Consider the following 24,841-nt stretch of genomic DNA (forward strand, 5'->3'; position numbering starts at 1 on the left):
TATACATTCATTAGTTGCTTCTTCTATGTGCCCTGACTGGGGATTGAACTGGAAACCTCGGCGAATCGGGACTACACGCTAACCGCCTGAACTAACTGGCCAGCCCAGACATTCTTTACAATTAGCATCACTGCGTTATCCTATCTGCACCTGCAGACATCTATCCTTAGCTTATTAACACCCATAGGAACTCCCTCCTTCTATTCGCGTAATTATTCCCCTTCCTTTCTCATAAATATCCCTTCCCTTGGTCTCCTAATGGGAACAATATTTGGGATTCTGCCTGAATCTCTGCTTCCCCAATACCTATTTCTTTTGGATCTCAAATGAAAGTTTGCTGCCTCTCACTTTGGCCTTTTATTTTTAGGTTAACAGGTGTCAGCCGGGGTCTGAGTGGACTTCAGTAGGTATGTGAATGTTCACAAATCTGTTTATGTTAAAATACGAATAAACCCTGGCCAGGTAGCTCAGTTGGTTAGAGTGTCCGTCCCCCCCCGCCCCAATACACTAAGGTTGCAGGTTCAATCCCCAATCAGGGCAGATACAAGAATCAAGCAATGAATGCATAAGTAAGTGGAACAACAAATCAATGTTTTCTCTCTCTAAAATCAATCAATAAAAATAAAATGCAAACAAGACCATCTATATCCTCACACTGCTATTCCACAGAATAAAGGCCTGGCAAGTCCATGGTGGTGCTAGACCAAGGATGTACTTCTTTAAAATATACTAACAGCACTAACCGGTTTGGCTCAGTGGATAGAGCGTCAGCCTGCGGACTGAAAGGTCCCAGGTTCGATTCTGGTCAAGGGCATATACCTTGGTTGCGGGCACATCCCCAGTAGGAGGTGTGCAGGAGGTAGCTGATAGATGTTTCTCTCTCATCGATGTTTCTAACTCTCTATCCCTCTCCCTTCCTCTCTGTTAAAAATCAATAAAATATATATAAAATATATATATATATATATATATATATATATATATATATTAACATGTCAATAAAAAAACCCAGAAACTTAACTATAATGCATGCATGGTTTAACTTAGAATTAAAGAAAGAATGTAGCTCTTCTTGTTTGAAAACAACTAAAATTCTTTTCTCTGAGTTCAGTATCACCTGGACTTGGTTGCACCAAAATACACTTTAGATATTTTTCCCCACAAAATGTGAGGCACCATGTATCAGAAAACAGTCCCTACAACTTTAAGGAGAGAAAAAAAAATTGAATTCTCAGAATTTCTGTTTGGGGAAAAAAGGTTTTATGTTGGAAAACTATCATTGCAAACAACTTTAAAATGGTAAAAGTCATAAAACACAAAAATAAAGGAAAATATTAGGTGCAGACAAAAAGAGGCCACATGCTAAACCTGACAAGCTCAGGGGAGGCCTGCATGGCAGCCTTAAAAACTCAGAGACCGACAGTAACCACAAAGGATGGTCTCCCTAAAATTAAAACTTTTTAACTAAAAGCAGTTTGTGGCAGGTAGTCATGTCCTAGGCTAGAATCTTCCCTGACAAAAGTCAATCTTTACCTTAATTGAGCCTGTCTACTGTCTTTTTGCATCTGCAGTAACACACCTTTGCAATGTCAAAGCACAGGCACTGCACCAGATCGGACACCACAAATCCCCTCATTGCTATTAACCGCTGACCGTTAACTATGCTGCACCCACCTACGTAAAAGAAGTGTGTGTCTATCATTTTACTTCTTATCCAATCCCAGAGGTTCCCCCGACGGCCCCCCACTTTACTTTCTCCCACCTCCCTAAACTGTCACCAGTGGCTTTCATGTAACCCACTGATGTCTTCTCTTTTTCTTTTTTTTTTTAATAAAGTATAGCGATATCTTTTTTTTAATATATTTTATTGATTTTTTTACGGAGAGGAAGGGAGAGAGATAGAGAGTTAGAAACATCGATGAGAGAGAAACATCGACCAGCTGCCTCCTGCACATCTCCCACTGGGGATGTGCCCGCAACCCAGGTACATGCCCTTGACCAGAATCGAACCTGGGACCTTTCAGTCCGCAGGCCGAAGCTCTATCCACTGAGCCAAACCAGTTTCGGCTTCTCTTTTTCTTATAATGTATAAAATAAGGTGCAGCCCTAGCCTCTTTGTCTCAGTGGATAGAGCGTCGGCCTGCGGACTCAAGGGTCCCAGGTTCGATTCCGGTCAAGGGCATGTACTTTGGTCGCGGGCACATCCCCAGTGTGGAGTGTGCAGGAGGCAGCTGATCCATGTGTCTCTCTCATTGCTGTTTCTAACTCTCTACCCCTCTCCCTTCCTCTCTGTAAAAAATCAATAAAATATATATATAAAAAAAAAAAAAATAAGGTGCAAAACTGCCATTCTCTAGAGCAGCGGTTCTCAACCTGTGGGTCGCGACCCCTTTGGCAGTCAAACGACCCTTTCACAGGGGTCGTCTAAGACCATCCTGCATATCAGATATTTACGTTACGATTCATTAACAGTAGCAACATTACAGTTATGAAGTAACAACGAAAATAATTTTATGGTTGGGTCACAACATGAGGAACTGTATTTAAAGGGCCAGAAGGTTGAGAACCACTACTCTAGAGCATTTTCTCAATCTGTTGAGATTTTACTTCCCAGCAATTGTCGACAGGTTTGGCTCAAACACAAAAATTCTTCACAGGCTTGAATGTTTCTTACATTGACTTAGGTATGCTGTGGGAAATGATGTGGCCATTTAAGTCACAGGTGATATAAAATTAAACTTTAAAAAAATCCAAAATGGTAAGCTGAGATTACAAATATATACGTGTAAATACAAATGAAAAAGATATGTGGAAAAATAAACAACAAATTAGTAAACATGTTTATAGAGTGGGAGTTTTTTTTTTTTTTTTTTTTTTACCTATTGGGAGATTCCAAAATGCCGGCGGAGTAAGTGGATGCTACACTGACACACTCCCAGGAAGAAACTGGAATTACAACTAAAACACAGAAAAACCATCCTGAATAATCAACTGAAGATTAGCTGGAGAGATCCCTATAACCATGGACAGAAAGTGGAGACCACATGGAGACTGGTAGGAAGTGCAGAGGAGCGAAAGGCTGGCCGGGCTCCCACAGACAGCAGCTGAAGTTCTGGCAAGATATCTCGGCTCTGGAGGTTCCCATTGAGAATTCTGGAGTCTAAACCCCAAGCTGGGCTCCCCAGTCCAGAGGACCAGAACCGAGAAAGGTGCTCACAGAACATCTGGCTGTGAAAAGCTTTAGGGATGATGTCTGGCAAGGAGAGATGGCTGGAAATGCAGGCACCTCTTAAAGGACCAATGCACAAAATTTTGTGTACAGACACTCACCTTGGGCTCCAGCAGAAGGAGGGCAGAGTGGACTGGAGCTGTATGAGCAAAAGCCAGGGTTGGGAGTTCTGGGGTTAGACCTTGGAAAGCAGACACCCCAGGTTCCTATTCTGAGTCATTTCCTCACACTGCAAAAGACATCTTTCTCTGAGGGACCTTTGCTATCCAGGCAGTTTTTGCCTGGGGGGGGGGGGAGGTGGGGAGGGCGCGTGCAAGCGCGCGAAAGGCAGTTGCCCCACCCTATTGGAAAACCCCTTGCCCCACCCTGGGGAGTTTCTGAGGCCCATTAAGAGACTGAGAATAGCCCTAACCGGTTGGGCTCAGTGGATAGAGCGTCGGCCTGCGGACTGAAGGGTCCCAGGTTCGATTCCAGTCAAGGGCATGTATCTTGGTTGCAGGCACATCCCCAGTGGGGAGTGTGCAGGAGGCAGCTGTTCGATGTTTCTCTCATCGATGTTTCTCTCTCATCGATGTTTCTAACTCTCTATCCCTCTCCCTTCCTCTCTGTAAAAAATCAATAAAATATATTTTTTTAAAAAAAGAGAGAGACTGAGAATAACAACAAGGCTGCAGGCAGAAGCAATTGCCCCACCATGTTGGAAAACTTCTTGCCCCACACGGTGTTTGACAGCCTGAGGCTAATCAAGACCAAATACAATCAGACTGCAGGCAGAGGCAGGTTTCTAGAGACGTTGAGTCTTTGCCTGGTCTAATTCAGGGCCTGGGGCTAGAAAAAGCAGAACTTGGTCCTTTCCAAAGGCACCCAGCCCCAATAGAGGGAGCCACAAGCTGTGGATTGCTGAATGCTCCAAACAGGGTTTGCTGGGCCAATCAGAAACAGCATCTGACACTGTCCTATACTAGAGATTGGGAGACACAGCAGATCTATCTAATAGAGTCACAAACCCAAACAGGCCGTCAAAATGGGGAAACAAGAAAACAAGCCTCAAATAACAAGAGAATTCTCCAGTAGAAGAGCTAAATGAAATGGAGATAAGAAATTTACCAAAATGGACAAAGGACCTAAACAGACACTTCTCCAAAGCGGACATACAGATGACCAAGAGACATATAAAAAAAAAAGCTCAAAGTCACTGATTGTCAAAGAGATGCAAATTTAAATGACAATGAGGTATCACTTCACACCTATCAGACTGACTTCCTAAAACAAATCAACAAATGACAAATGTTGGTGAGGATGTGGAGAAAAGGGAACCCTAGTACACTGCTGGTGGGAATGCAGACTGGTGCAGCCATTATGGAAAACAGTATAGAGTTTCCTCAAAAAATTCAATATGGAACTGCCATTTGACCCAGTGATTCCACTTATAAGAAACCCAAAACACTAATCAGAAAGAATGTATGCAACCCTATGTTCATAGCAAGACAACTTACAATAGCTAAGATCTGGAAACAGCCCAAGTGCCCATCAGTAGATGATTGGGTAAAAAGGCTGTGATACAATTATACCATGGAATACTATGCAGCAGTAAAAAAGAAGGCTCTCTTACCTTTTGAGACAGCAGGGAGGGGCCTGGAGAGTGTTATGCTAAGTGAAATAAGCCAGTCAGAGAAAGAGAAATATCACATGATCTCACTTATATGTGGAACCTAATGAATAGAATAAACTGATGAGCAAAATAGTTCCAGAGACATAGAAGCATAGAACAGACTGTGGAATCTCAGAGGGAAGGCAGGGGAGGGTGGGAAGTGATCAACTAAAGAACTTGTACGCATATATGCATAACCCATGGACACAGACAATAGGTTGGTGAAAGCCTGGGGCAGGGGGAAGGTGTGGGCTAGAAGGGGTCAATGGGGGACACAGGGGGGCATGTCTAATACTTTCAACATCAAAAAAAAATTTATCACAGAATTCAGAATAATGATTGCAAAGATGCTCAACAGCATGAGAAAAGATAGTAACTATGAAGAATGTCATAGCACTAACAGGAACACAGTGGAAGGAAAACACAGCAGATTAGGGAAGCCGAGGATCGGATCAGTGAATTAGAAGACAGGATAGAAAAAAAAAAAATCACTCAATCAGAGAACCAGAAAAAACAATTAAAAAACAGGACAGCTCAAGGGAGCTGTGGAACATCATGAAACATAACAATATTCACATAATAGGAGTGCCAGAAGGAGAAGGAAGTGAGCAAGGGATAGAGAATGAGTTTGAAGAAATAACAGCAGAAAACTTTCCTCACCTGGTGAAGGAAAAAGTCACACAAGTTCAGGAGGCACAGAGAGTCCCAAGCAAGAAGAACCCAAACAGGCCCATCCCAAGTCAATCAGAATTAAAATGCCAAAATTTAAAGACAAAGAGAGAATCTTAAATGCAGCAAGAGAAAAGCAATTTGTTATCTATAAAGGAGCTCCCATAGGCTGTCAGATGATTTCTCATCAGAAACTCTACAGGCCAGAAGGGAATGGCATGAAGTATTCAAGGTAATGAAAAGCAAAGATCTGAAACCAAGATTATTATATCCAGCAAGGCTATCATTCAAAATAGATGGTGAAATAAGAAGCTTTCCAGACAAAAAAGGCTAAAGGAGATTGTCATTACCAAACCAGCACTGCAAGAAATGCTAAAGGGACTGCTGTAATGAGAAGAACAGAAAGAGAATCATTGGCATAGAGAATTAAAATGACAATAGCCCTAGCCAGTTTTTCTCAGTGGTTAGAGCGTCAGCCTGTAGACTGAAGGGTCACAGGTTCGATTCTAGTCAAGGGCACATTCTGGGGTTGTGGGCTCGATCCCCAGTAGGGGGGCGTGCAGAAGGCAGCCAATAAATGATGCTCTCTCATCACTGATGTTTCTATCTCTCCCTTCCTCTCTGAAATCAATAAAAACATATTTAAAAATAAATAAATAAAATGGCAATAAATAATTACCTATCAATAATAACCTTAAATGTAAATGGATTAAATGCTCTAATCAAAAGACACAGGGTAGCTAAAAGGATACGAAAACCTTACCCAAATATAGGCTGTCTACAAGAGACCCACCTCAGAACAAAAGACAAACAGGATGAGAATGAAGGGATGGAAAAAAATGTTTCCATGCAAATAGAAATGAAAAAAAAGCTGGGGTAGTAATACTCATATCTGACAAAACAGACTTCAAAATGAAGGCCATCACAAGAGACAATAAAGGTCACTACATAGTACTAAAAGGGATCTATCCAACAAGAGGCTATAACCCTGGTAAACATACTATATGCACCCAATCAAGGAGCACCTAAATATATAAAAAAACTTCTGGATCTAACGAACAAAATAAACTGTTGAGCAAAATAGATTCAGAGACATAGAAGCCTGGAACAGACTGTTGAATCGCAGAAGGAAGGAAAGGTGGTGGGTGAGGGGGAAGAGACCAACCAAAGAACTCATCTGCATACATGCATAACCCATGAACATAGACAGTAGAGTGGTGGAGGCCTGGGGCGGGGGTTGGGGCAGGCTATAAGGGATCAATGGGGGAAAAAGGGGACATAGGTAATACTTTCAACAATAGAGATTTAATTTTAAAAATGTAAAAAAAATACCTATTCACACTATTATTTGGAAATAAGCAAATAGTAAGAGCCTGCCATACAGCAATTTGTCAAGTGCCTTTGGTCCCCTCTTACCCTTCCCAGGAAGACATGTGTGTCTGACCTTTGTGAAATGAGATGTCATTTTAAGAAACAGAAAGGCAGACCCAACTCACCTGGAACTTGATCATTTTTCTCCTCTTCCTTGTGAGGAAAGGCAGAGTTCTGGGAAGGCAACACTGGGGAAGAGAAAGACATCGTGAGAGAGAGGCTACGGATGCTGCCAGTCCACAGGGCCCTTCATAGGAGCACAAAGTGGTGCCCCCTTCTCTAGGCAGAGGCAGTGACCACGAAGCTAAGTGAGAAAAGGGGCTGGACTCCAGCTTCCCCTGGACCCCAGCCAGCTGCCACTGTTCATCAACATTACTTAAAACAGTCCTACCCCAAGTGCGTCTTGACGCTTCCAGAGTATTCCTGAACCTGGGTATTGGAGGAAATGAAAGGCAGGCAGGCAGGCAGGCAGGCAGTATAACTTAATGGGGCCAAAATGCCTGGGTTCAAATTCTGACATGTCTATGTATTACTTTCTACTCAATAGCAGTGCAAATCTTGAGCAAGTCATTTGTCTCTCTGCGCCTCGTTCCAGTCACCTATAAGTGGGGATAATAACGCCAGTATTCCCTGTTTCTTGCAGCTAAAGACAAGCAGGCGTTTAGGATTCAAAAAACTCTCTAGAATGTGATTTAAAAAAAAAAAGACACAAAGTGACTTTCTAAAAAAATCATTCTTTTAAGAAACCCAGAATTCAGAGATGATTGTTCTGCCCCATGAGTTATCATTACCCTCGGAAAAATCTAATTCTGACTGGTTGTCTCAGAGATAACTCCTTGTTAGTAATGACAGTTAAAGTGCCACGGATTTTCTTCTCCTAACGCGTATAATTACTTGCAAATGTTAAGAAGCTGGAAGAGTCCAGACCAGCGGTTCTCAACCTGTGACCCTGTCACAGGGGTCGCCTAAGACCATCGGAAAACACATATATAATTACATATTGTTTTTTGTGATTAATCACTGTGCTTTAATTATGTTCAATTTGTAACAATGAAATTGGGGGCCACCACAACATGAGGAACCGTATTAAAGGGTCGCGGCATTAGGAAGGTTGAGAACCACTGGTCTAGACAAAGTTTCTTCTCCCATAGGCAAGAAGGTCAATAATGGCTAATAAAAACCTCAGCCTGATAAATCCTGTTGCATTTAAATCAACAACACGGGCTTATTACACAACACTGCACACTGATTGAGGCCCCACCACACGTGTAGTGAGGCACGCTGCAAAGCTGAGGTCACGGCTGTTTCCGTACAATTCAGATACAGGCTGTTAATACTATTTTTCTCTCCAATTGCACGGCTGTTTCCACGGAGGACTTGCTCCAGGGTCGGCGGAAGCCCAGAGGCTAGAGAGGGTCCAGGTGCAGAAACAACAGCCCACATCCAGGCATCATCAGTGAGCTCCGACCCCATCCCGGGCTCACAGAAGCTTCCGAACAACAGGGCGCCTTTCTGAGGCTTACAACAGAATTTATGGTTAGCAGCCAACATTTTACTATGCACGGGGCACTATTTTTAAGGTCCTTATATACAACCTCATTTAATTCTCATAAAAACACCATTGGGAAGAAGTAACCCTTTTTTTTTTGCCGTGAGGAAACTGAGGCAAGGAGAGATCAAGGAACTCGCCCAATATTTTACCGAGAGCAGGAGGCAGAGCTGGCTGTCGGGTCCTCCAGGGAGGACCTGGGGGAGCAGAGAGAGCAGCTGAGCGGATGCTCGCCGCCGCCGCCTCCACGTCCGCCCTCGGCCAGCCGAGGCTCCCCTTACTCAGGAGGGAAGACCCAGTCACTGCTCGCCCCGCGCCAAGGCAAAGAAGGTTCGGAAAGAGCGCCAGGACGCGGAGTTAACTCACCTAACTGCGAGAACCTCTGCCCCAACCTCGCCTTCCGAGAGCGGAAGTGCCTCGGTCGACTCACAGTTCCTGGACTACATTTCCCAGAATCCCCAAGAGGAAGCGCCTAGTTTTCACGCACTCCGGTACTACGTTTCCCAGAATGCAGCTCGCAGGGCCGCTCTTCCCACCTGTTGGCTTGTTTTGACTAGAGAGGATTCCGATCGAATCACCTATCTGGAGCGTAACTGTCAGATTCCTTTTTGCTTTATTCATTTCTTAAAACTTATGAGAAAATAATTGCGGGTTTTAAAAAATGCGGCCACTTAAAAGAAAAAAGGGAAGACATGGTAATGACAACTGTGTGGGAGGGTAGCTAAGTATGTAGGAAGTCTCAATCTTCAGTGTCCAAACTGTGCAAGCCAGGTGTGGAGGGGAGGAGGGGGAGTGTAGAATAGTGTTTAATTCCTTTACCTCCTCTAATCCAAAGGCACCTAAGATTTCTTGGCATGTTTTGCTGAATGAAATTCTTCATTCAAATATTCTAAGAATTTACAAAATGGCAATACAAACATTGATTAGGCTGTAATAGAGAAAAATCTTGAACTTTAAAAAAAATATTAGCTGTTATGGCAAACAAAGGCAGCTCCACTGCAGGTAATTTAAGAAAATATTGTGATGTGTGCATATGTAGTATCCTGAATTGTTTTCTAATTTGGGTTCATCTTCAGACATTTCATTACATATTTCTGATATCTTCTATATATATATAAAAGCCTAAGCGACCATTGCAACCGAAACTATCAGACTGAGCAGCAGGCTGCAATGATGGCGGTGCCCACAGCCAATAAGGAAGGAATATGCTAATTTTCTGCCACGTCCTTAAAGATGGAGGCACCCACAGCCAATAAGGAGGGAATATGTTAATTGAATGCCATGCCCTCAAGGATGGCGGTGCCCATAGCCACAAGATGGTGGCGTCCAGTCCCCTCAGCCCTGCCAGGGTGGCAGGCATGCAGCAAGTCCAGGCCTGCCCATAGGCAGGCCCAGCTGCTCCGCGTGCCTGCCTCCAGAGTCCCCCAGTCCCCTCAGGCCCCCAGCCGCCCAGGGCCGCCCGAGGCTCAGGTAACCAGGTCCAGCCAAGGCTTGCGCTGCCGGCAGTGGCAGCAGCAGAGGTGTGATGGGGGCGTCGCCTTCCCCTGATCGCCGGGTTGCCTCCCACCCCTGAGGGCTCCCAGACTGTGAGAGGGGGCAGGTGAGGCTGAGGGACCCCTCCTCCAGTGCATGAGTTCCTCTAGTCCAGGGGTGGGCAAACTTTTTGACTCGAGGGTCACAATGGGTTCTTAAACTGGACCGGAGGGCCGGAACAAAAGCATGGATGGAGTTATTGTGTGAACTAATATAAATTCAAAGTAAACATCATTACATAAAAGGGTACGGTCTTTTTTTTTTTTTAGTTTTATTCATTTCAAACAGGCCGTAGTTTGCCCACGGCTGCTCTAATCTATATATAAAAAGCTAATATGCAAAGTGTCCCAATGGGAGTTCGACCAGGAGACCGGGAGTTCTATCTCTCACTATGACATGTGCTGACCACCAGGGGGCGGCACGGAATGAAGGAAGGCCCCAGCCAGCAGCCAGGGAAGGGAGGCCCTGGCTGGCAGCCAGAAGGCCCTGATCAGCCCTAATCGCTGGCTAGGCCTAGGGACCCTACCTGTGCACAAATTTCATGCACCGGGCCTCTAGTCTATTAAATAAAGTATCTTGTGGTTAAATAGGCCAAGTGAAACCAGGAAGCCATGATTTTTCTCCTAGGAAGAAAATATATTTTGTAGCTTTTTATTATAAAAGTTCAAAAATAGATAAAAGTAGGAGAATAGTAAAATGGACCCAATATACTCCTATCCCAAATTCAAGTTAACATGGTTTTTACCATTAATCTATCACTTTATTTTTTACGTAAAATACAATTTTAAAACAAACCCAACATATCTTTCCAGCCCCAAATACTTTGCTAAATATATTTTTAAAAGAAGTAAAAACATTTCCCCTCAGACTAGCTATAGTGGGCACACTAAGCCAATTTTCCACAAAAAGGCTAAAACTACAAAAGAAGATTGCGCTGAGGTTTGAATGAGTTGAGTCCAACTGCAAATCTCGGAAAACGCTATTACAGGTGCAAGCATTTTGAACTGGGAGGAGATAAGAGAAAGTGCCAAGTGACCTATTTCTAAGCCAAGTTAAAGGCAACAAGCAGTGATTTGAGATCATGGGAAGCACTAATTCAGACAGAAACCCAAAGAGAGACAGACCGATTTCCAGAGGGCGCTGCATGGCACTGCTTCCGGGTGGCTCTTCGTTGTTTTGAATAATTGAGTCCTGTTAGTATGAATTCTTGTGGTATCACTAGTCTGTTCAAATTACCTATTGCAAATAAACACGAGTATACATATGAAATGTGGTTTGCTAGAGAAATAAAGTGGTCATGCAGTCTCTTTATTTTTATGTGAAGGACTAATCTATCTATACTAATAAAAGGGTAATATGCTAATTAGACTAAACATCCTTCCGGACAAAGCCACGGTGGCAGGGGCTGAGGCAGAGGTGGTTAGGGGCGACCAGGCCAGCAGGCAGAGGTGGTTAGGGGCGACCAGGCCAGCAGGCAGAGGCAGTTAGGGGCGACCATTGCGGCAAGCAGAGGCAGTTAGGGGCGACCAGGCAGGCAGGCAGAGGTGGTTAGGGGCAATCAGGCAGGCAGGCAGGTAGAGTGGTTAGGGGTGATCAGGCAGGCAGGTGAGCAGTTAGGAGCCAGTGGTCCTGGATTGTGAGAGGGATGTCAGACTGCCGGCAGTCGGACATCCCCCAAGGGGTCCCAGCTTGGAGAGGGTGCAGAAGGGGCTGATGGAACCCCCCCCCCCGTGCACGAATTTTGTGCACCAGACCTCTAGTATATATATAAAAGCCTAATATGCTAAGTGTCCAACCGTTCAACCGTACAGCTGGTTGCTATGACATGAACTGACCACCAGGGGGCAGACGCTCCGACTGGTAGGTTAGCTTACTGTTGGGGTCTGGCTGATCGGGACTGGGCGAGATGGGCTGGACACGCCCTGGAGCCCTCCCCAGCACCGATCATGCACCAATAGGGTCCCTTAGCCTGACCTGTGCCCTCTCGCAATCTGGAACCCCTCGAGGGATGTCGGAGAGCCAGTTTTGGCCCAATCCCCTGCAGGCCAGGCCAAGGGATGCCACTGGTGCATGAATCCGTGCACTGAGCCTCTAGTCAAATATAAAGTCTAAGAGTTCCCAAACCAGTTCCTCTTAGCTGACATGCATCACATACATGTTGATGTTCACTGTTACTCTGAAGCCAAAATGCTTCACAATGCATAATTATAAAGTTGTGTTTTCTTATTTCCACCTCTCAAAAGAGAAATGTTACATCTGGGCCTAATTTGGACAAATGTAACACACTTTATGTTCATATGTTATTCTCAAAAATTCATTCCAGTGCAGGAAATGGGACAGTGAGGAAGGTATGTTTGTAGTGGTTTTGAGACCCTTCCTAAAAGGAAAGCTATTATCTGTCTATGATTTTTGCTTATTTATATACTTTGAACCATTAATAACTGTTGTCTAACAACTGTGATTCATGTGAGTCTGCTATGACAATTGATTACTACAGGAGTTGATAGAATTGAAATAGAGTAAATTTTGGGGTTCTCAACTTTTCATTGACATTTTAGGGGAGTGAAAAGCATTCATCTATATGAAATAAGTTTAGTAAAAATTAATACATAAACAGTAGAATACTGTGCATTCATTAAAAGAATGTAGCAGCCCCACTGGTGTGGCTCAGGTTGAGTGTCGACCTATGAACCAGGAGGTCATGGTTCAATTCCTGGTTAGGGCACAAGCCTGGGTTGCGGGCTTGATCCCCAGTGGAGGGCATGAAGGAGGCAGCTGATAAGTAATTCTCTCTCATCATTGATGTTTCTATCTCTCTCTCTCCCTCTCCCTTCCTCTCTGAAATCAATAAAAATATATTAAAAATAAATAAAAATTTAAAAAACACCAAATTAGAAAATAGTATGCATAGTATAATTCTAGTTTTAAAAAATATTATACAGAAATATTTGCAAACATAACATGAGGCACAGTATTCACATTATGGCCCTGGACAACATTGCTCAGTGGTTAGAGCATCAGCCTGCACACCAGAGGGTTAGGGGTTGGATTCTGGTCAAGGGAAGGTACCTGGGTTGCAGGTTCCAACCCCACCCCCAGTCTGGGCATGTGTGGGAGGCAACCAATCGACGTGTCCCCCTAACATCAAGGTTTCTCTCTCCTCTCTCTCCCTGCTCCCTTCCACTCTCTCTAAAAAAAATCAATGGAAAAATATCCTTACTCCTTGGGTGAGGATCAAAAAAAGTAGTCACAAATTCATGAATGAATTTGAATTTGAAAAGATTTTCATTTACACATTGAATTTTTCTCTCCAGTTTATATATGATGTGAAGGCATTAATTTTAAGCCAGTTTATTGCAGTGTAATTTACATGATAATATTTACTCTTCTTAGTGTACAGTTCTATGAATTTTGCTTGCCAGAGAAAACCACTGTATACATGATCGTGAGTAATCTTTCACACATTATATATTAAGCATGTATTTGAACATATATGTGTACAGACTTAAATGAACTGGTTATTATGATCCACATTTTCACTAAACAATATGCATGATTCTTTCCTATCATTTTAGGTCTCTTACATACATATTGTAGATAAAGAGAAACTTATCCAAACTCCTATTTATTTCTAGTTTTAAAAAATTACCCTCATTGTACACATCCTTTCTATATTATCATAAATTACTTTATGATTTACAGATGGGTATGCATATTTGACATTTTAAAAAATGTTTTTTAATTTTTTGATTTATTTTAGAGGTAGAGGAAGGGAAATATCGATTTGATGTTCCAGTTATTTCTGCATTCATTGGTTGCTTTTAAAAAATCCTCACCCAGCCCTAACTGGTTTGGCTCAGTGGACAGAGCATTGGCCTGCAGACTGAAGGGTCCCAGGTTCGATTCTGGTCAAGGGCATGTACCTTGGTTGCAGGCACATCCCCAGTAGGAGGTGTGCAGGAGGCAGCTGATTGATGTTTCTCTCTCATCAATGTTTCTAACTCTCTATCCCTCTCCTTCCTCTCTGTAAAAAATCAATAAAATATATTTTTTAAAAAAAGATGCCAATCATTAAATGTCTTGAGTGAGGCCATGACACTAATGAATATCTTGGCCTTTAAAAAAATAAATAAATAAATAAATAAATAATCCTCACCCAAGGATTTTTCCCATTGATTTTTAAAGAAAGTGGGAGGGAGTGAGGGGAGGGAAAAGGGGAAGAGAGAGAGAGAAATATGATATGAAAAACATTAATTGGTTGCCTCCTGCAGGTAACCTACTGGGGTTGGGGATTGAACCTGCAACCAAGGTACATGCCTTGACTGGGAATCAAACACAGGACATTACAGGGCACAGGACTGTGCGAGCCACGTCCTGCATGGTTCAGGGTTCAGGATCTGGAGAAGGGCCGCATGCAAATGACAGAGACAAGACAAGAAATAATAATTTGTAAATATTGGGGGCCAGGTGGGAAGCCCCACACAAGGGGAAGGACTTCCACTGGTGCCCAGGCCTTGCCAACCTTTTATTCAATTTTGGATACACATATAGCCCTTAGGCAGGCAGGCAATTCTGGTAACAGACAGACTATCTGAAAAGTAGACTATTTGGTCAGGAAATCGCTTGAGCCACCATTGTCTCGACTAAACAATTGGTGCATAGCTCTGGCCCTTGCCAGAGCTCAAGGTTCACCAGCGTTCCAGGCTCCTTGTTTACACTTCTCTGATAGTGAAGACAATGGGTAGCTTCCAACAAAGGATGACACTCGAACCCACTGAGCCACACTGGCCAGACAGCTGGCTGCTTCTTGTATTTGACCTGAAAGGGGATTGAGGCCAAACCTTGGCTTATGGAGACGACACTCTAACCAACTGAGCTACCTGGCCAGAGTACATATTTGACATATATTGTGTCACTAACTCTTCTCTAACAAGCTTATACTTTTCATTACCACCAACAATATACATTGTTCTTAAAGAAAGAGACCACCAAGTAAAAGGCAATCATATCCTCATAATCAATATGTTTGATTAAATATTTCTAAAATTCAATATTTTTCCTTTCTTTGTGTGAGTGGGAGAAGTATGGGGATGGAAAACTTGACAAAATTAAAGTCTCCAAATTCATTTCAGATCCTGCCCAAGGAGGTTAAATTGAGTAAAGGCTATAACTCAGAAACCAGTCACATCAAAAGGCTTTGATGGAAAGATGGAGATTAAAAACAAGCATTGTAATTTTGACATTTATTAAGAAAGTATTTTTCATTAGTAACCATTTCCAACACTTTCCAAATATTACAGTAAAATTCTGCCTTAACACACAGGCAGGAGTAAAAATTCAATTATGTAAAATGCAGTGTTCCATTTTTGCAAAGTTAACCAGAAACATTACCAGTTTGCACTGTCACTTAAAGTGCACATATGTACACACTGACTAACACACACACACACAACTAAAATTTTTAAACTGATAGTATATAAAAGTGACCAGATAGTAAGAAATTCAGCTCATCCCTACTTAAGATAGCATATAGGGCCGAAATAAATCCTAACAGGGTTACAACCAAATTCGTGTCATTTCAGATTGAAATACTACTTGATGTTCCATGTTTCAAATACTTGATTATATTAAGGTTACTTGCAGTCTTCCAAATACATATCTTTTTTTGGGGGGGAGGGGGATGAGCTTATTAAAAATTTCAATACACACTTTGTCATTTAGCAAAAAGTACTGAGCTCCTACATTGAATAGGCAATGATATAGTTTTAGCAGTGAATGAAGCTCCTCCCCTTAAGCTTACATTCTAGTGGATATGGATTTAGGCATGCTCATCATTGTACTTCTGTTAAATTCCTGACCGTACTTTCTAAGCCCCAGTGCAACTAGTTAAAGTCATGTGCAATGACTGATGCTATACATCCCTTATGAAACCTCTCTCATTAGATACCTGCCGTGTGGTCTCCTATTGTGAATATTGTGAGGTTGGGTTAAAACATCACATTTTCATTAAAGATCATCTTTTTCTACTATAAGAACTCTAGTAAATGGGAAAATTCAGCTTCCATTTGAGGACTTAAAAACAAAACAAAATACCATTTTATAGGATTTCATTTGTGTATGGATTATCTGATGGATAATGCTTAACATACTGCTCACTTTTATAAAATGTATCACTGTGGACTCTTTGATGAATTAGGAGACCTGAGCTCCAACGAAAACCCTTACCACATGCATCACATTTGTATGGTTTCTCTCCTGTGTGGACTCTCTGGTGAGCCTGAAGATTTGATCTCTGACTGAAGCCCTTCCCACACACCTCACATTTATATGGCTTTTCCCCAGTGTGGACTCTGTGATGGGCTTGAAGACTTGAGAATCCACTGAAACCCTTGCCACACTGTTCACATTTATAGGCCCTCCCTCCTATGTGGATCCTCTGATGTGCTTGAAGACGTGAACTCTCACTGAAGCGCTTCGTACAAACCTCACACTTGTATGGTTTCCCTCCTGTGTGAACCCTCCGATGTGCTTCAAGGCGTGAACTCTGACTAAAGCCCTTCCCACACATCTCACATTTATATGGCTTCACTCTAGTGTGGACCCTCTGATGACCTTGAAGATATGCTCTCTGACTGAAGCCCTTCCCACACACCTCACATATGTATGGTCTCTCTCCAGTGTGGACACTCTGGTGGCTTTGAAGGTATGATCTCTGACTGAAGCTCTTACCACACTCATCACATTGATATGGCTTCTCTCCTGTGTGAACTCTCTGATGGGCCAAAAGAGTTGAGGCCTTACTGAAGCGCTTATCACATTCTCCACATTTATAGGGTTTCTCTCCTGTGTGAACCCTCTGATGAATTTGAAGATTAAAGCTCCAACTGAATCCCTTCCCACACTCCTCACATTTGTAGGGTTTTTCTCCGGTGTGGACTCTCTGATGGCCTTGAAGGTGTGAACTCCGACTGAAGCCCTTCCCACACTCCTCACACTTATATGGTTTTTCACCAGTGTGAACTCTCTGGTGGCCTTGGAGGTATGAATTGCGACTGAAGCCCCTCCCACACTCTTCACATTTGTATGGTTTTTCTCCAGTGTGGACTCTCTGATGGGCTTGAAGGTATGAACTGCGACTGAATCCCTTATCACACTCCTCACATTTATAAGGTTTCTCTCCTGTGTGGACTCTTTGATGGACATTAAAAACTGATCTATGACTGAAGCCTTTACCACAAGCATTGCATTTGTATGGCTTCTCTCCAGTGTGGACTCTCTGGTGACCTTTAAGTTTTAAACTCCAATTGAAGCCATTTCCGCACTCCTTATATGGTTTCTCTCCAATGTGAGTTTTCTGATGGCCTTGAAGATACGAATTTTGGCTGAAGCTGTTACCACATGAATGTTTATAGGGTTGTTCCCTAGGGTGGACTATCTGAAGGTCTTGAAAATGTGAGGGCAGACTGAAGCCATTAGCACACTCCTCTGAATTATAAGGAATCTCTTCCATGTGAACTCTATGCTGAATATTAAGATTTGAATTACAAATGAAATCTTCCTCATACTCTACATCTGTGCAGAGTTTCTCTTCAGTGTGGACTTTCTGATGGACTTGCAGATGAGAACTATGATTAAGGACATTCCCATTCTCCTTATATTCATGGGGTTCCTGCCCAGTGCTAACCCTACAAATACCACCGAGGTCTAAGCTGTGACTGAAGGCTTTCTCACAACTATAGGATGTCTTTCCTGTGTGAATAAGTCCATCCATGTTAAGAGAGGAGCACCGATTCAAGTTCTCACCATATTCACACATACACGGCTTCTCTTCTGTATGTTCTCTCTGATGGGATTGCAGATGTGAAGTCTCCAAAATACAATCATCTCTTCTATGAACACGTTGATGAATATGAAGAACTGAATTATAACTACAGCCCTTTCCACATGGACTGTATGTATGGGGTTCCCCTTCAAACTGTTGATGAACCTCAGAGCTTAAGTCATTCCTGATGACTTTTCTGTAATCATTATAGGGGCAGGGCTTTTGTCCTGTTTGAATTAAATCTTGATTATGCAGTGACACCTTCCTAATGTCTTCTCCACAGTCATGGCAGTTGTGGGTTTTTTCTGTTCTGTGTCCTCTCAGATTGTCATTGTGATGTGAGATCCAACTGACGCCATCACACTCACAGATACTATTTTTCATGGAAACTTGTTGACATCTACACTGATAATTATGTGGCTCTGCCAGACACATTTTACTCCGAGAATGCTGGGCTCTCCAATATGGAAATTCTTGATTTTTTATGTAATCGGAACCATCCTCTCCAGGAGTCAATATATAGTTCCCATCTTCAGAAATCTGCATTGGTATTCCTGCCCAAACCTGGCAGGGGGAATCACCTTGTTTTTGCAACTTAGAAATATTCCTTTGAAAATTTTTCATGGAATCTTGACACCTGGTTAACCCATTTGCACCCTGTTGCCAAGTCTGCCCGGAGGAAAGCTCTTTGGGAGAAAGGTAGCTTAATCCCACTTCTTGAAAACTCTTCACATTATGTTGGTTCTTGATTCCTATAAGGATACAGAGAACTTAGACATATACATAGTGAATACTTTATTCATATTTTAAGATTTTGCACTTAAGTTATAACATGAAACTTCAATGAACTGGAGGAATATTCATGTGACCACCTCTAAGAATACTTAGAAAATGGCTCTTCTGCCCGGCGGTGGGGCTTAGGGGTTGAGCGTTGACCTATGAACAAGGAGGTCATGGTTCGATTCCTGGTCAGGGCACATGCCCGAGTTGTGGGCTCAATCCCCAGTAGGGGGCATGCAGGAGGCAGCCGATCAATGTTTGTCTCTCATCATTAATGTTTCTATTTCTCTCCCTCCCGTTCTTCTCTTAAATCAATAAAAATATATTTTTTGCCCTAGCTGGTTTGGCTCAGAGGGTAGAGTGTCAGCCTGAGGACTGAAGGGTCCTAGGTTCGATTCCGGTCAAGGGTGCATGCCTAGGTTTCAGGCTCAATCCCCAGTAGGGGGCATGCAGGAGGCAGCCAATCAATGATCTTCTCTCATCATTGATGTTTCTATCTCTCTTCCCTCTACCTTCCTCTCTGAAATCAATAAAATTATATAAAACCATATATATATATGTTTATATATATATAAATGTTTATATAAATACATACACACACATATACATACATCCTAGGGTCCCAGTGCACAAACTCGTGCACCTTGAAAGGAACTGTGGGCCATGAGGCTGCAGTTGGCACAGGGGCGGGTCTCAGCCCATCCTCTGCGACCCCACCTGACCCCTCCTGCCACGGCCCCCCGGTCCCATCTGCTGGCAGCCCCACTCTCACCAAGGCCGCTCCCACGTGCTGATGGCACTGGCCCACTTGCACCCACTGAAGGCGCAGAATTTGAGCCGGCGCCAGCATCAGGTGCGAGTGGGGCCGGCACCGTCAGCAGGTGCAAGCGGCAGCTGCTGCCCCAATCGCCCCTCAGGAGCAGGGGGAGGTGGAGAAGCCCTCAGGGGCAATCAGGGCCAGCAGCCATCACTCTCACCCACTAATGGTGCTGAGCAATTGGGACTGGCACCGGGCACCGGCAGTGGGTGCAAGCAGCGTCTCCGGCGCCACCAGCAGGTGCAAACAGGGCTGGCGCTGGCAGCAGGTGCAAGCACTGGGCGGGACCGCAATGTGCAAGAGCAAAGAATTTTCAGTAACCACCAGAGGCTCGCCCCGATGACAGCGACCGATGCCCTGCCTTGGTCTGGCGCCCCTGCTCACTTGCTCCACCATCCCACCACAGCCGATGCCTGCCATGTTCCACACACACCCCCTGGTAGTCAGCACACGTCATAGCGACCAGTTGTTTGGTTGTTCTGCCATTCGGTCTATTTGCATATTAGCCTTTTATTATATAGGGGATATATATATATATATATATATTTTTTTTTTTTTTTTAGAAAATGGCTGTTCTTTATCTACATCAGGAATATAAGTAGAATTCATATAATTGGGGATACATGTTTCAAAGTCAGGGCTTTGCAACACAGCTGGATATTGAACGTGGTGGCCCTGTTCAAAGGTTTAGTAAAACCATACACATTATCATGGATTGCCTGGAGATGCCAAGGGAAAAATAGAAGGGGATAGTCTCAAATTAGAAAGAATATTTTTCAAGTGGACAAATCCTTTTTGTCCTGATAATAACTTTTTCTTTTATCTCTAGCACATTGGCATGATAATGTTTGAGTTTGTCTGTTAAATTGTGTGCAGACGATGGCAAATATAGGTCTTTAATCGATGTTTGAGGCATCATGTGGACTATCTCTCATAAGGTATTTATCATCATGAGAAAAATAAGTTCTTCTAAGTCACTGTAAGCCTTTATCAGCTTTAACTCCTTTCAAAGGATATCTCACAATTACCAAGGGCCATGGTGCAGATCAGAATGTGAAACAGAGACAAAATTTCAAAGACATCAGAAAAAATGGAGGCTGAGGGAGGTAAGCAGAGCCAAATTTCATGGCAGCTGTAGGTGTCCTTTAAGGCAAGTTATCAAACAAACAAAACTCAGTGAACACTGATGTTGGCTTGCACCATTTTATTGTAAAGTTACTTTAATGTTTAGGGACTCTAAGTCACCAGAAGAGTTGAAGCCAGGCATGTTTGGATGGAAATGGATTGTCACTTAGTTATTAAAGCTCAGATTATAAACAGATAGCAGATGTTCATAACCTGCAAGAAGTAGCCTTCCTGAGGACACCTGGTTCAACATGGTTAAAGTAATAATATGTACTCTTCTAACACTTGGCAGCACATTAATTTTCTATAGCAGCCAGAAAAGAAAGCAGTAAGAGTATTTTTGAGGGGTGAGGGGCTAACAAATTATCTTCAAACATAATCATGTTTCCTATCTATTTGTACCTGGTGTCTCTCCACATTGGAATGTATTATCCACAAGAACAAGCACTTTGTTTTGTGCACCGTATCACCCTTAGTGCCTAAAACAGTGATGGTGAACCTATGACATGAGTGTCAGAGGTGACACGCGAACTCATTTTTTTGGTTGATTTTTCTTTGTTACATGGCATTTAAATATATAAAATAAATATCAAAAATATAAGTCTTTGTTTTACTATGGTTGCAAATATCAAAAAATTTCTATATGTGACATGGCACCAGAGTTAAGTTAGGGCTTTTCAAAATGCTGGCACGCCGAGCTCAAAAGGTTCGCCATCACTGGCCTAAAACATTCCTAGCGAATAGTAGTTTTGTAATAAGCATAGATCATAGTTTGCATCATTCTCACTCACAGAACTAAAAGGGCATGTATATGTAAGTTATTTTTCATGGGAAAAGAACCAGTGATGGCAATTTTGCTGCAAAGCTGAAAAGACTGTATGAGAGGTAGGGCTACACAGAGGCATCTATCACCTGCTCATGAGAACAGCAAAGGTCACAAGAATGCCTTGGGGATTGAATCATTTTAATTTTTAAAAAATATATATACTAGAGGCCCGATGCACAAAATTTGTGCAAGGGGCTTGGCTGTCCAGCTGTCTGGTCTAATTAGCATATTATGCTTTTATTATTATAGATATTTTAAATCTTCACTTGAGGATAAATTTTTTATTTTTGAGAGAGAGATTAATGTGAGAAACATCAATCAGTTGCCTTCTGTACCTGCCCCGACCAGGGATCAAACCTTCATGTTAGGTATGTGCCATGACTTGGAATCAAACCCACAACCTTTTTTGGTGTACCAGATGACATTCTAACTAACTGAGCCACCTGGCCAGGCAAGTCTTTTTCATTTTTAAAATAATCTTTAGCCCAGCCGAAACCGGTTTGGCTCAGTGGATAGAGCGTCGGCCTGCGGACTGAAAGGTCCCAGGTTCGATTGCGGTCAAGGGCATGTACGTTGGTTGCGAGCACACCCCCAGTAGGAGATGTGCAGGAGGCAGCTGGTCGATGTTTCTCTCTCATCGATGTTTCTAACTCTCTATCCCTCTCCCTTCCTCTCTGTAAAAAATCAATAAAATATATTTAAAATAATCTTTAGCCCAGCCAGTGTGGTTCAGTGGTTGAACATGACCCATGAACTAGGAGGTCATGGTTCAATTCCTGGTCAGGGCACATGTCCAGCTTTTGGGCTAGATTCCCAGTAGGGAGCGTGCAGGAGACAGCCAATCAATTATTCTCACTCATCATTGATTTTTTTCTCTCTCTCTCCCTCTCCTTTAGTCTCTCTCTCAAAAAAAAAAAAATTTTTTTTTAAATAACCTTTATGTTGCTATATATTTTCTCACACAAAATCTTACCTGTAGCCCCTCCCTATCTTTGAGTTAATAAAAAGGGAAAAGGAAAAGGTCATACTGATGACTGTGTGACATTCTACTTGGAAACTACCCTGCATTGACCCCAGGGTAACACTTATGGCACATTTTTAAGATTTCAGTCCTTAAAATAATTCTTAGTGAGGTTTCTGGCTTCTCAAAAGTAAATCTTCAGTTATTACATTAATATTTTATCACCTGAAGGTGAAATGAGGCATACTGTAGGAGGCATGCCAGATAAAGTAAATAGCTTATATGTAAAAAGTTTGGGCCTTTAGCTAGTTAATCATAATGCTTATAGTTTTGTTTTGGTATCATCAAAAACATTCAATACTCATCCCAAAAGATACAGTTTAGTGTGTCGTCTCTTTTGGAACTGACATGGTGGCTTTAGGACCTGAAAGCAGCTTGTTACTGAAAGCCCAATTTCTTGCAATTTTCAATAGAAATTTGTACAAAATTTATGACATAAGAATCTCTCAAATATACAAAAGAGATTTAAGGGTTGTTGTTGTTTTACCAGCATTTTTAATGTTAAAGGCATAGAGGGGAAAGCTGTAATTTCATTTAGTTTCAGCCTCTCATGGAAAAGATCACATACTTAACATTAATTTTAAATAAATCAACTTTTTTTGATGGAGAAAATATGCACTGCAAAAAAGCACTGAAAGACATCACTTAAAGAATTTACATCTTCTTAGTAATCCTTTAGAGTTTGAGAAAGTCAGCCATTCCAGTCCTGTATTAATTCATTCAATAATGAAGATGTCATACCAGGTGTACCGGTTAATAATGTGGATTTTGTAATCAAAGAAAACATGATAATTTCAAAAGAAACATCAAAAGTGCTCTATTCAAAGTAATGTCCATCACTAGCTACACATTTCCCCCATCTTTCAGGTAATTTGTGGATACCGTCCCAATAGAACTTTTCTTGTTTTGAGGCAAACCATTCAGAGACCCAATTTTCCACTTCTTCGTACGTTTTGAAGTGCTGCTGAGAAAGTGGGCGTGCCATCGAGCGGAACAAGTGGTAATCTGAAGGAGCAAGGTCTGGTGAATATGGCGGGTGGGTTAACACTTCCCAGGCAAGATCTTTTAACGTGTCTTTAACTGGTTTTGAAGTGTGTGATGGTGCGTCATTATGAAGCAAAATTACTTTGCCGTGTCTTCTGGCCCATTCTGGTCGTTTCACAATCAAAGCGTGGTTCAAATTGATTATTTGTTGTTGATAGCGATCAGTATCAACGGTTTCACCTGGTTTTAGAAGCTCATAATACACCACACCTTCCCGATCCCACCAAACGCAGAGCATTGTCTTCTTTCCGAAGCGATTTGGCCTTGCAGTCGATGTTGATGGTTGACCTGGATCAACCCATGATTTTGTGCATTTGGGATTCTCAAAATAAATCCACTTTTCATCGCCAGTCACAATTCGATGCAAAAAGGACTTTCTTTCGTGCCGTTGAAGCAACATTTTACTGATGACTTTTCGGTTTTCCATTTGTCTTTTGTTCAGTTGATGTGGCACCCATTTTCCTTCCTTTAAAATCTTTCCCATTGCTTGTAAACGATCGGAAATTGTTTGCTGAGCAACGTTTAATCTTTCTGCAAGTTGTTTTTGAGTCTGACCTGCATCTTCATCCAATAATGCTTGTAATTGTTGGTCTTGAAACTTTTTTGGTTGACCTGGACGTTCTTTGTCTTTCACATTGAAATCATCACTTTTAAACCGTTTAAACCAGCGTTCACAAGTATCTTGAGATGGAGCATGTTCACCATAAGCTTCCCGAAGTATACGATAACTTTCAGCAGCACTTTTCTTCAAAATAAAGTAATGAATTAAAACTTCCCGCAAATGCTCTTTTTTTGGCACGAATTCGACATTTTTAAGTGTAAAAATATCTATGATGTTAACACCTTCAGCAAATTGGACATATGAAGTTTTGAAGCTTGCTGTCAATACAACAAAATAGCATACATATCAAATCACATATATATCAACATATGTGTAACTCCATCTATTGAAAAAAATCCGCATTATTAACTGGTACACCTAGTAAAACCCAACATATTAAAATTCTGCAGCATGCCAAAAAATATATTTTTTGCTGATCTGACAAAAAAACAGGTATAATTTTGATCATTCACACCAAACAGCTATTGTTGTGTTGGCTGTTGTCATTTTTTTATTTGACAATTTAAGGAAAAAGAGGTCAGTGCTCCTGACTAAATAGTCAGGTGTTGCTTGTTTTAAAAATTCTTGTGGCACACTGGTTAAAAATAGCTGTTTTAACAGTTTTAAATAGTAAGAGAAATTAAGGCATTTTCTCGACAGAAGATACAGTAACAATGTTTTCATTATAGACTAATACGTAAGCTGCTGTGTGGGTTGCACTGTTAACCACATCTGAGGCTTACCTTGCTTTAACAGAATATGTTTACCTTATTGGACCTTTTATGTGTTTCTACTTCTTTTTC

At 42.1% G+C, this 24,841-nt stretch overlaps 1 protein-coding gene across 6 annotated transcripts in view; it reads right to left on the reverse strand.

Moving 5' to 3' along the window:
- Positions 1-8,872, reverse strand: part of ZNF235 (zinc finger protein 235) — a 38,026-nt gene extending 29,154 nt beyond the window's left edge. For all 6 annotated transcript variants that reach the window (XM_070401910.1, XM_070401912.1, XM_070401911.1 and 3 more), the window contains exons 1-2: positions 8,836-8,872; positions 7,046-7,108 (exon numbers count right to left, since the gene is read on the reverse strand). In XM_070401910.1, coding sequence (XP_070258011.1) covers positions 7,046-7,060 — 15 coding nt within the window. In that variant the 5' untranslated portion in view covers positions 7,061-7,108; positions 8,836-8,872. The remainder of the gene's footprint in view (positions 1-7,045; positions 7,109-8,835) is intronic.
- Between the last annotated feature and the right edge of the window lie 15,969 nt (positions 8,873-24,841).

Source organism: Myotis yumanensis, unplaced genomic scaffold (genome assembly GCF_028538775.1).
Source record: "Myotis yumanensis isolate MYYU_CA2020_CCGP unplaced genomic scaffold, mMyoYum1.0.hap1 SCAF_23, whole genome shotgun sequence".
NCBI lineage: Eukaryota > Metazoa > Chordata > Mammalia > Chiroptera > Vespertilionidae > Myotis > Myotis yumanensis.